Genomic DNA, 12,336 nt, shown 5'->3' with positions numbered 1-12,336 from the left:
CCCTAGAAAAGGCACAGACATCTATTGAGAAAATCTTCCCTGCAAGAGTTTTTGCCGAGACCGGTCGCAACAGACACCATGCGTCTGGTTGTTTCCACTCACAGAGAAAGTCTCAGAACCTGGGAAGCCTGTCAGCAAGATGCCTTTTTCCGTGCACGAGGACGCAGCAATCGTGGACATAGAGGACGAGGGTATTATCGTCATCCAGGAGCACATTCAGGTAAGGTGTGCAAGAACCTACCTCCCACCCCTCTAAAAGGCAGGACAATGTTATTCTTGCAAAATTGGCGAACGCTTTCATGTGATGCATGTGATAACCTGGGCATCACCGCTCAGGCCCTGGTGTGGCTGACTTCTTTCCTCTCTGACCGACCCTCCCAGGATAAACTTGGGTCCTTCCTCTCCTCTATCTCTATCTCTACCTGTGGTGTTCCACAGGGGTCTAACCTCTCTCCCTGGCTGTTTAACCAATAGCTTGCCCACCGCATTTCAGCACTCTGACCCAACTTCCAAAGTTATTCGGATGACACTCGGCTAATTTTCAGGCTACCCTCAGCCACCTCTTCTCCCTCTCTCATCTCTGACTGTCTGTCCGCCATCCAGGAGTGGTGTGCTGCCAATGATCACACCGCAGGTATCTCAGTTTCATATGGAATGAGCAAATATGGCATTCTTAATACATTTGGAAAAGTCTGAACTGGTTCCCAAACAATGACTGGAATTCCTAGGATTCGTAGTGGGCACGACGAAGGACACTAGAGCTGCCAGCTCACAAAATAAGGGCAATAAAAAAGGAGCTGAGAGCAGTATTAGCAAAGTCTCTGATATCTCGCTGAGCTCTAGGGAGCTCTAAGGAGGATTGTTGGGCTACAGGCAGCCTCCATCCAAGTCATCTTCATTGGCCCACTGCACTACAGAGTCCTTCAGAGGCTGAAAATCCTTCATCCGCGAGACTGACTAGGGTACCACCAATTTGTGCCCCGAGATCAGGAAGGGAGGTCGGAACTAGAAGAGTGGCTCCAGAATATGGAAGCCTGGAAAGGACAAGCAATTTTCTGCAGCATCCCACAGCTTGTCATACAGTCTGACGCTGGCAGCGCAGGCTGGGGAGCCCGGTGCGGTCGGTCACCTGGAGACAGGCGGCAGATGGTCTAAGGAGGAGCTGGCCCTACACATCCAACATTACAGGTTGAACAAACCGTTAACAATGTGTTTCAGCTGGAGCCTGGACCCGGAAGGGCAGGGGTGGATGCGTTTCTTCAGGCATGGTTGGGGACAGTGCACTATGCTTTTCCCCCTTCATGATGTTAGTCAGAGACCTAGCGAAGATCAGGAGAGAAAAAGCAGAAACCATTATAGTAGCCCCTAACCGGAAGTCGCAAGCATGGTTTCTAGTTCTCATGGAACATTTATTGGATTTCCCGCAAGTGCTTCCTCTGAAGGAGGATCTCCTATCAGACCCAGCGGGGAACTGTCACCCTGTGACCAGGGCAGGGAAGTTACCTCTGCTTGCATGCAAGGTATCAAGTGCAGATGGAACATCCCTGGCATTTCGGGATCGGCTGAGAGTTTATCAAGCAATCCTGGGTCCCTTGTACACTCAAAAGTTACGAGGCAGCATTGGGGAGATAGTGCCTATGTTGCAGCTGGCGCAGACTTCAAAGTGTTCCGGCCCCTATAGTGCAAGTGCTCAATTTCCTAGCTTCCCTTGCCAGTGTTGGTAAAGCCTTTAGAACGGTAGGAGTGTATAGGCCGGCCGTCTCAGCAGGGCACGATCCGTTGGATGGGGTTCCTGTCAGGGAGCACCCGGCAGAAGTGCAGAGTAAAAGTGAACAAGGTACCCGTCCCTAAACTCTCACAGCTACGGGACGTCGAGACGATCTTGCGTTTTCTTGTCTGCTGGCCAAGAAACTGAGATTTGTCAGTTCAACAGCTTTCAGGGAAGCTGGCAGTGCTGTTGTACCTGGTGTCCTTTAGAGGGGTGTCCGAGTGCTTTTACATCGAAGTGGATAGGACAACCTTCAGCCCGAAAGGGGTGACTTTCTCCATTGCAAAGAGGACTGAGAGCCACTTGACAAACATTTCATATCCCTATTTTCTAGATCAGCCTAAGTTGTGCGTGGCCAGCTGTATCAAAGAGTACGAAGGGAGAACTGCCATGGTGAGACTGGCAGGAGTGTTGCAGTTGCTCATCATGCACAGGAAGCCTTATAAGGCGGTGGCAGCGGTAACCATAGCCCATTGGGTACGTGAAGTTATGTTGCTAGCTGGCATAGATGTGACTAGGTTTGGAACACATTTGGTTAGAGGCACCATGGCTTCCAAAGCCTTCGGGGCTGGGGTGAGTCTGCAGGACTTATTAAAAGCGGCAGATTGGTCCAGCGACTCCACTTTTAAGACCTTTTACTTTTGGCCTATAGCGAGTATGGCAGCGGATAGTAGCTTTGAAGAAGCATAAGGCTGGCCTCCGGTCTTGACATAGAAGGAAGATTACCCCTGCTGTAGCACAGGGAGACTTGATTCTATTAAAGACGTGGAAGTGAGCATTATCCCACCCAGCGATGCAAAGGTTTGGGGATCAGTTGTGTTTAATGTCTGTATTGATGATGCGTTGAGTCGTATCACCCTCCCTAACGTGTGTCTTCTCTGACAGGTGATGACCAGAAAGCTAGCTGAGCGTCCAGTAGCCGGTGTGGCCTCATGTCATGGGAGATGGTGGCAGCGTTGACCATGAAGTGTCCTCTGGCGAGGTGTGGCAGTACTATCGCAGCCAAAGGCAGCGTGTTGGTGTGACTGGTTGTTTGTGTTTTGAGTTTTTCCTCTGATTGTCAATTTGGATGGCATCAACAAAGCGTAAAGGACTTGGGCAGAAAGTGGCTTAGGGAACCCCGGGACAGGATATTGACGTGGGACTACCAGGGACACTGGGGCTCATGGGATATTAAGTTTTGGAGTATATTTTTTATGTTTGAAGTTTAAAAAATGTAAGAATTCAATCTGCTGGAATAGTATAATTAAAAGGTTAAGCATAATGCTGGCCTCTGCGTCTTTAATAGAATCAAGACTCCCTGCGCTTCAATGTTGGTTCTCTTTAACTTGCTTTACAATTGCCCTGTTTTGGCTTTGGCAATAAGTCTGACCTTCCAAAACACAGTGCCACTTTGCTGGCCTGTTTGCCAAGTGTTTATGTTGCCACTTTCTCCACTTCGTATCTGCTTGATATTCACAATAATGAGTATTCTGCTTCACGTCAGTTCGATATTCAAAGCACTTCTGTTCTGCCGCTTTATTCTGTTTACATGGGTTAAGCATTCACAATACCCTGACTTTTGAGTGATTGATCAGAGTGCTCTAGGGTCACAATATGCTAGTGAGCTTACCACGTTGGTGTGTGCGTCTGCTCGCTCTGCTGCCTTCGGGGCTTCTGCTTTTTTCCCTGCTCGGGAAAACTGCTTTTCTCCATTTTCCCCGACCCGCGCCGGTTGGAAACAAAGCGTTCCTCGCTCCTATAAGGCTCTCTGGGGCTCGCTGCCACCAAATGACACCTTAATGTGTGGAAGTCTTCTCCACTTCACACTTGCTGTATGACCTCTACAACACCGTTCTTGAGGGGAAAGCTTTTAAAATTATGCTTCCCCATGTGCAACCTCTGCAACCAAGGTCTCTGAAGAAAGACACCCTTTCAGAAGCGTGATTGAGCCCAAGGAGGACATGGAGCTGCGAGATGAAATTGAGAAGAAGAACAGAGTGATCGGGAGGGAGTGTAGAATGAGACTAAAAAAGAGAGATAGTCTGGTTCAAGATCATAAAGAGGCTTGAAAACAAGACCTAGAAAGTTAAATTTAAGTTGAGATTGGAAAGATAGCCAGCCAGGAGTAGAAAGGGAAGAAGAAATAATCGAGAGAAGACAAAGAAGACTGATGGAAGGACTTGGTGGGCTTTGTATCATCCAGGTGTATCATTAATGTCTATAACACTGGCACTATGTTGGTTCAGGGTCCTCAACCCAACCTCCTCCTCTTTGACCGTCGCCTGCCATCCCTCATTAACGTCCTCCCCACTCCTGCTACTCCTTCTTCCACTTTCTTTATCTCCCCCCACCCCCTCTGACTTGTGTCTTTCATCTAGCCACGCTCAATTCTTGTTCTGCCATCAAACGCTCTGCCGACCTCTGACTCCTTCTCTTGGCTTTTGCTCCAACCCTCCCACACACTTGTGGAGCGGGGTTCCTGTCAAATTTGAACACACCACGATAGGACTGCTATGACTGCTCAACCCCTGCCTGAACCGTCAAGTTATAATTACAAATCTTTTGCCTTGTTGAGCTAAATTCGGTAGAGCGGACCACCCACATAAAACAGAAGGGATTGTCTGGTCTCAGCCGCTCATCGCACAAACTTATTGTCCCTCACTGCCTTCCCCGTGGTGCAAACACACCCGGCTGCAGAGGTGCCCAGACCGAGTAGCAGGGCAACGGCTGAGCCTCCACCTGCAACCAGAAAAGCGAGCTGGGGTTAGTACTCTTCCCCCCACTGAGAACACTAGGGATGGCGAAAGGAATAACTGCAACACCTGCGTGGCGGTGGCTCCTCTTGATATCTGCTACATACTTTCCACACATATGCGTAGCAGGGCTGCTATTAACATTGAGCACAACAAGATAGGACAGCTCACCCCCCCACCTGATCTACAATAAAATAACTGCAAATTTCTTTCCTCATTGAGCTGCAACATTACCCACACAAAACATAAATGAGCATTGCCTGGTCGCCTCATTATTTCGGTCCTCTCCAACCACGCTCCAGCGCTGACACTTGCTGCCTCACTGGCTCCCTGATAGCATAGGTCACGCATCTATAATCAATTGCTTGCACCCTAAAGCAGCTAGGAGCCGCCACCTGGCCCATCTAGGCCCTGCACACTTGAAGGACTCACACCTCTCTCACTCTTCTCTTGTGTCTGTCAGCTCACTTGCATCCACACGCCAGCTGCACTGAACATTGGGTACTCAGAGACCGAACTTTGAGGTGGGGGCAACACTGACAAGGAATCCTCCCTGGCTTGCCGGCAACCAACTATGTATATACGCAGGAACAAAAGACCTAACCAGCCATGAGAGGCAAAGGCTCACTAGCGCATACCACTTTCACTGATAGACACCGGACTATGCAGTGCCTGTCCCTGCCTCAGCATTTTGGAATGTCACCAACAAAAAACAAGGGCAAGCCATCGATCATGGACTAATTCGCTGGCCAAAGAAAACAATGCACGGCCACCCAATCTGAGGAGAACACACAAACCGGCCACTCGCCTCAACACAAAACCCCCAAGAGGAACAAGTTCTCACTGCAATTGCTACTCTGAGATCATCAGTTGAAATCAGAATTGAAAAGGTTAAGGTCGACGTCCAACTCCTTCGCCAAGATGTCAGGCAACTGGCAGACAGGGTCACAACCTCCGAACTGGGGCTGAAGGAGACGATGGACACCACCAAAGACCTGGTGGCGCGAGTCAAGGAGCTGGAAATGAAGAACACTGGAGTCACATGCTGAGGATGCCGAGGGCAGATCCCGCCGGAATAATATTTGCCTGCTGGGCCTTCCAGAAGGAGCTGAGGGACCAGACCCCACAACGTAAATTTGGAATATGTTGCTGCAAGAAATCAGACCTGGCAACCTTTCACGGGGATTTTCTGTCAAACGTGCTCATCGCTCACTTAAAAAAAAAACCCCGCCCGGTTCTCACCCAAGGCTGATTATAGCCAGCATCTTGAATTTCCGTGATAGGGAAGCAATCCTTAAACACGCTAGAGAAGGTGGTGACATACAGAGGGATAGCTTCAAGATTGCAATATACGCAGACTATACACCTACGGTCCAGAGAGCCAGGAACTGCTTTGTGCCGATAAAGGCGAGGCTCCGTCAATTAGAACTTAAATATATGCTTATATTTAAGACTGTGAAGATCTACAACAAATCGCACTTCCTTGACAGTCCTGCGGCAGCCGCCATGTGAAGTGAATGGAATACAACAACCGGGATAATAAAAACGCCACTGACACCGGAACGAATGCCTGGTCCTAAGAGCCCTCTTTATGCCCTGTGTTATCTAGATGCCCTGGTAATGCCCTGTTGTTTTAGTGAGGTTTTAGGTGATAATTTGACACGCCCTGAATCTGGGCGCCACACAACTTAGCCAATCACACTGTCTGCTATAATTATAACTGATGCCGCCTCAGCAGTATCTTTTTGTTCAGTAGGAGAGAAAAGCCCAGTTTCCCACTGCTGCCATTATTTGCCCGCCCTAAGTAGACACTGGGAACCGGCCTGTTGCTGGCCCCCCCTACTTTGTACTCAATGGCTGATTCTGGCCTTGGCAGTACAGGCATGCCTGAGCAATATTTCTTTGCTGGGCAATGTTACACAGTTCTGTTACTAATGTTATCTCTTCTTTGTTTACTCCGTGCACTATGGCTCTTAAGGTGTTATGACTTTGAAGGCTTGGAGGTGGGGAATGGGTACCCAATGTTTGCCTGCTCTCGTGCGGTGTATGCAGCCAACTACGACGCTGGCAAACATGCACCACTGATGTTTTTGTGGTACAGGGCGGGCATGTCACCCTGGTGTGCGAATGATGGAATTTTTGCTGGTGAAGTTTCTCATGTTGTCTAGCTATGGCCCCAATTAGAATAACCTGGAATGTGAGGGAGATGGATTCCTATCCCAGCAGAAACAGAGTGAAAGCCTTCCTGAAACCTAAACCAGTATCCATAGCATTGATCCATAAGACCCACCTGCTGGCAGACGAACAAGAAGTGATTTTTGAATCGCTGGGGTGGGACAGGATATGGACCCTCATACTCCAAGTTCGCTAGGAGGGTGCTCACGTAATAGACGGTTCGCTACCATTCCAACTATTAGATGTAGAAAGGGACAGGGAGGGACGGTATGTAATCTTGCGAGGCTATCTAGAGCACAGGGAAATTTGCATTGTGAACTCATATTTTTCCAAACCATAACATCCTATCTCATGTGTGTGCGATAAACGGCTCTGCTGTGTCAAGACGCGAGAGCTTCTTCCTATGGGGCGGAGGTTTTAACTGTGTGAGGGACGCTGCAATTGACAGATCCGCCCGTTCCTCCACCCCCCCTGCGGGGGGCCATCCCCAGCTACTATCCCTTTAAACGCACCAATAACTGACCTAAAATTGGTGGATGTCTGGAGAGAATTATACCCAGTCACTAGAGGCTATTCTTATTACTCATCTCCCCACACATTGCACACTAGAAATGATTACTTTTTCTCTGGGTTGGGACAGATGGACGAGCTATGCAACGTGGAATACTTGGGCCGCTCTATATCCGACCACTCCCCTTTGGTGATTGAGTGGAATGCGACACGGCCAAGGTCCCCCATCCTGACTTGGCATATGGCGGCGGCAGCCCTTGACTGACCCGGTCTTTAAAAAGGCACGACAGGACTCCCTGACTGATTTCTTCAAACATAATTTGGAAGTGTTAAGGAATGGGGCCCTATTTGGGAAACAATGACAGTGGTGATCAGAGGCGAGATGATGGCAAGTGCTGGTGGAATATGCCAGAAACTATGTGAAGTCCTAGAAGCCATGGAGGATGAAATTCGGACTCAGCAGACACGGCACACAGGCATGCAGTCTGCTGAGGAAAATCTAGCAGAGACCCGGGCCTGCTGTCATGAGTGATGGGAAAGGGTCTCCAAGTTTGACTACGTCACACATACAGCCCAATCACATGCTGAGGGGATAAGCCTGGTAGATTACTAGCATGGCTCTGCAATAGAGAACACCCTAGACCCTTGACTACCTTACTTTCTGACGAATGTGGGCCCAGTGGGGATACCAACTCTCAATAAATGACATATTTACTACATATTACACTCAGCTGTACAGTCATGACATACGGGTACCCCAAAATATTATCACTGAGGCACTCTTGTTAATCTCGCTCCCAAGGCTCACTCCGACAAAGCAGGCCCTTCTGGACCAGCCCATTATTGGCAAAACCCCGGGGAGCAATGGATTCTCCCCCCCAACCCCCCAGAATTTTACAGGACCTACAGTGCTACCTTGACCCACCTGCTGATTAAGGTTTTTGTGGCACAAAAATAAAGGCAAACTTCTGGCTAGGAGACCCTGGTCGTGCCTATCCCCAAACCTGGCAGGCCTATGGAGAAGTGCGACTCGTACCGCCCCCTGGCCATGCTAAATTACGACTTTAAAATACTCACCACTGTGCTATCGATGCATCTCCGCAAGGTCATTTCTTCCCTTATACACATAGACAAAACCGGGTTCGTCCCAGGACTCAGCACTGCCCTGAACCTCCGTAGGCTACAACACATCATAGACCAGACCAATCCCTGCGTCGAGAACTATGCAGTAGGTGTCCTTAGACACAATCAAAGCTTTCGATTCTGTCTGTTGGGAATGGTTGCTCGCCTCACTGCAGAGCTTCGGGATGGGGGAAAGCTTTATTCGCTGGGTGATGCTGTTATACACCTCCAACTGCAACAGTGAAATCAGGTAGACCGCTTTCTAAAATTTGGGACATACGTTGTGGTACCCACTAGGGGTGCCCGTTGTCACCCAAGTTATATATGCTAGCTCTGGAACCTTGCAGCATATTTGCGCCAAGAATACTTGAGTGCGGGCATCCTGATTGGAGGAAACCGACACCTGATATTACTGTTCACTGATGGCGCCCTACTGTATAAATGTGAACCGTAACATAACCTCCACATGGTGCTGGACGTACTGGCCAACTTCGCAGAGCTGTCTGGAATAGTCTTTAACAGGTGCAAATCCAGCCACTTTCCCCTGGCTGGTCTCCATAGGGTGAGTGAGGCTTCATTACCAGACTTGGGTCTCCCTTGGGAGGTGCGCTCTTTCAAATATCTCGGGATTCACATCACGCACACACCGGAGGACACTGACATACTTGACACCCTCACGGTCATGAAAGGCCTTAATAGGTCCATGTCCTTTTGGTCCTGATTACCACTGTCACTTATGGGTAGAATTGCAATCGTGAAGATGATCATTCTCCCTAGATTCCTATATGGTTTCCCAAATGTCACCTACTATATTGGGGCCCAGTTCTCTTGTCTACTTGACATGCAAATCAGAGATTTTCTTTGGGGCCCGAACCGTCACACACACTCTCCCTAAAGGTGCTGTCCCTACCATATAGTGAAGGTGGTGTACAAATACCTTGGTTGGAACTATATTATCTGGCCGCCAAACTAAGCTCTGTCTTGAAAATGGTTGTCCGATGACCCCACTTCCAAGTCAGTGCTGCTTCAGCGCTTGGTCTCACCCGCTCGCCTCGAAGAAATCCTATGGCTTCCGACCAACTGCATGAATGCCCGGCCACTCCTTGTGATCCTAGGCAGAAAAATCTGGTCTTGAGCACTAAAGCTGCTTCATATGCATCGCCCTTCTTCATCTAATGCTCCTATTGTAGCAGATACATGTAAATTTAGGGAAGATTTGGCAAATATCCAGGACTGTGAGGTATGTGGCGTCTCCACATGGGGCGACATGTATGAGGGCGGGACGTTCAGAGATTTAGATAATCTAACTCAACAGACGGGGCTTCCTAGGGGACAATTCCTGGGATACATGAAAGTAAAATAAGTTGCGAGTATCAGATGGCAGGGGTGGCCGACCGAGCCCGAGGAGACATAGCTTCTGCCCTTAATGTACATGCTTGAAGATGGCTGGAGGCCTGTAACCAGACTGTACAGTTGCCTACTAAGTGGGTCAAACTCACAAAACCCAAGCCTGAAGACACTATGGGAATCTGATATAGGTGCCATGATAACTGACCATGAGTGGGTACTTGTACTTAATTTCCCTAAAAATGTCTCCCAGAATGCCAGATTAATGTGCTCCATCGTAGTACATGACCGCCAGCAGAGTGGCCAAGTTTTAAAAAAAGAAAAAGTGTTTGTACTGTCCGTGGTGTAACCTTGACGATGCAAACCTAATTCAGATGTTCTGGAAATGTTCCAAAGTACAAGCTTTCTGGTCCCATATTGAACATGCCTGCAGGGTATCCGGTATCGCTACATATAACTGGAGCCCGCTGGAGTGTTTGCTTGGGGCGTACTCTAGAAAAAGGGAAATCAAACATATCACCAGGTGCATGGACTAAGCCTACATCCTTGCTAAACACTGCATCACCATATCCTGGAAACAAACGAGGGGCCCACAATACAAACTGTGGTATCTTGGACTTGAGACTTGGTGCGACGCTGAGACAAAAGCATGAGCTGGGTCACTACAAGGCCTGGACGAACCACAAGCGGGAACCTATGAATCTTGGAAAGCACTTGTCTTTACTATGTTCCACCCTTCTGATGACGAATCCCCACTAAATGTTTTGCCATTCTTAACTAACAGGACCTCCTCATTACACCTGGTATAAGAGCCCAGGAGAGGAGTTTGATTTCTGTCAGTTTGATTTTTTTTTTTTTTTTTTTTAATTTCCTTGGTAAAATACCCACTAACTGGTTACTTAGCAATCTCTGCTTCATATGTGCATTGCATGTGTAATCTGCTGATGTGACCTAATGATGCTTTGTTACTTATACTAAATGCCAATAAACAAACTTAAAAATAAATTCACTGTGTGGACTCCTTCTGGACCCCTGACACCACTCATCTCTCCTGATACTTCTTGACCACTCTCCATGATGCCTTGATGGATTGGTTTGGCTAAACTCCCAGAAGTACTCCCTATTCACTTTAACAAGGGTGGTCTCCTAAACTCTGTCCACCAGGCCAGAGTTTGGAAATTCATTCTAACACTCAGAAGCTGAATCATATGTCCCAGAGTGAACTGGGAAATGTGATGGCTGGAATGCTGAAATCTATATGAAGCTAGCCCACTGTCGAAAACACATGAGAAAGACACACTGAGAAAGAATATCATTTGATCACAGCTCTTACAAGAACCTAGCACAAAGACGCTGGTACAGCCTAAATTCAAGAAAGGGGGATGTTTTGATGGCCCATTCTAAAGCCAGTCTTGACCTAGAGCAACTATTTTTTCAAGGTTGGATTATGGTAATGCACTTATGTTAGGAGCCAACAAAGGACTCATTGCAAAGTAATCCAAAACCGCGCAGTCCGGATCATCAAGAATAAAACAAGAAAGGAACACATCAACGTGGAGAGAAGGAACCTTCATTGGCTAGCTGTGGAGGACAGAATACTATTCAAATCCTTGACACTAACACACAGATGCATTTATGGGAAGGCTCCATCCTACCTTAAAAGTAAATTGGTTATGTATGTGCCAAAACGCGCACTGAGGTCGGAGCCTAAAGGCCTAATTAAGATTACCAGGGTTAAGAAAGCATATGGTTTGGGCAAAGCATTCCACACGAAGGCCTCCATGATGTGGAACAATTAAGGGGATGCGGGTAATGTAATGTGCGATTACACCATGGCGCGCTTTTCGAATTCGATACTTTCGAATTTGTAATTTTGCATCGCATTATAATCACTTATATTCGGGACTTTGGTACCTGAATGGAATCTAGCCTTTTAATCATGTCTTGCAGAGGACACTAGAGGTGGGATTCTGTGCATCATCTAATAACTTTGGTGTTCCAGTCTGTTTCTCCCAGGTGAGCCTTAAATGTCCAGTAATACCACCTCCTGTTTGGTCTTACCCCTTCCCACAGAAAAGCAATCACTAGCGCAGCTGCCTAACTGCTGTGAGCAAGGTCTTACCATTACACCTGCATGGACTACCGGCCAGGAAGAGCCCCTTCCTTTGTTGGCAGGCTTAAAATGGTCTCCATTGATTTTGCACCCTATTTCTAAGCTGGGTCTGATCGCCCATATTTTAATGTTCTTCCTTTTCCAGAGACGGTCCTAAATTTATTTAAGTTCTTCTTTGCTTGGATATTACATAGTGTTCTGGGCCTGATTCTTGTATGCTGATTGCACGCTGCTCTTTGTTCTTTACATATTAAAAGAAAAATATTTAATTGCCTGAATATACACTGCTTCAGATTTGGATTTTGCATGAGATACATATTTATTTATTGGCGATTTGTTAGGAGCTGACCCACATGCACCAAATGTTGCTACTATCACACATCTGCAATTCTGTTGCTTGTTTCCAGGAAGTTGTGCAGCAAGTATCCAATGATGGCCCTGAATATGGATTCAAAAGTGAGCTTTTCTCTGGTTTGGCAAAAGGGAAGACTCTTGTAGAATTTAGGTAAGTATTCTTCAATCTTAAAAGCCTCAGTATATACGATGAAATGTGTAGCAAGTTTATT

At 47.6% G+C, this 12,336-nt stretch overlaps 1 protein-coding gene across 3 annotated transcripts in view; it reads left to right on the top strand.

The window, feature by feature from the left end:
- Nucleotides 1-12,336, top strand: part of RARS2 (arginyl-tRNA synthetase 2, mitochondrial) — an 816,998-nt gene that overhangs the window by 204,369 nt on the left and 600,293 nt on the right. For all 3 annotated transcript variants that reach the window (XM_069606382.1, XM_069606383.1, XM_069606384.1), the window contains exon 5: nt 12,178-12,275. In XM_069606382.1, the coding sequence (XP_069462483.1) occupies nt 12,178-12,275 (98 nt within the window). The remainder of the gene's footprint in view (nt 1-12,177; nt 12,276-12,336) is intronic.

The sequence above is a fragment of the Ambystoma mexicanum genome, chromosome 4p (assembly GCF_040938575.1).
Source record: "Ambystoma mexicanum isolate Mex_15411 chromosome 4p, UKY_AmexF1_1, whole genome shotgun sequence".
Classification (NCBI taxonomy): Eukaryota; Metazoa; Chordata; class Amphibia; order Caudata; family Ambystomatidae; genus Ambystoma; species Ambystoma mexicanum.
The sequence above is the reverse complement of the archived record's forward strand: the minus strand, read 5'-3'. Positions and strand labels throughout refer to the sequence as shown.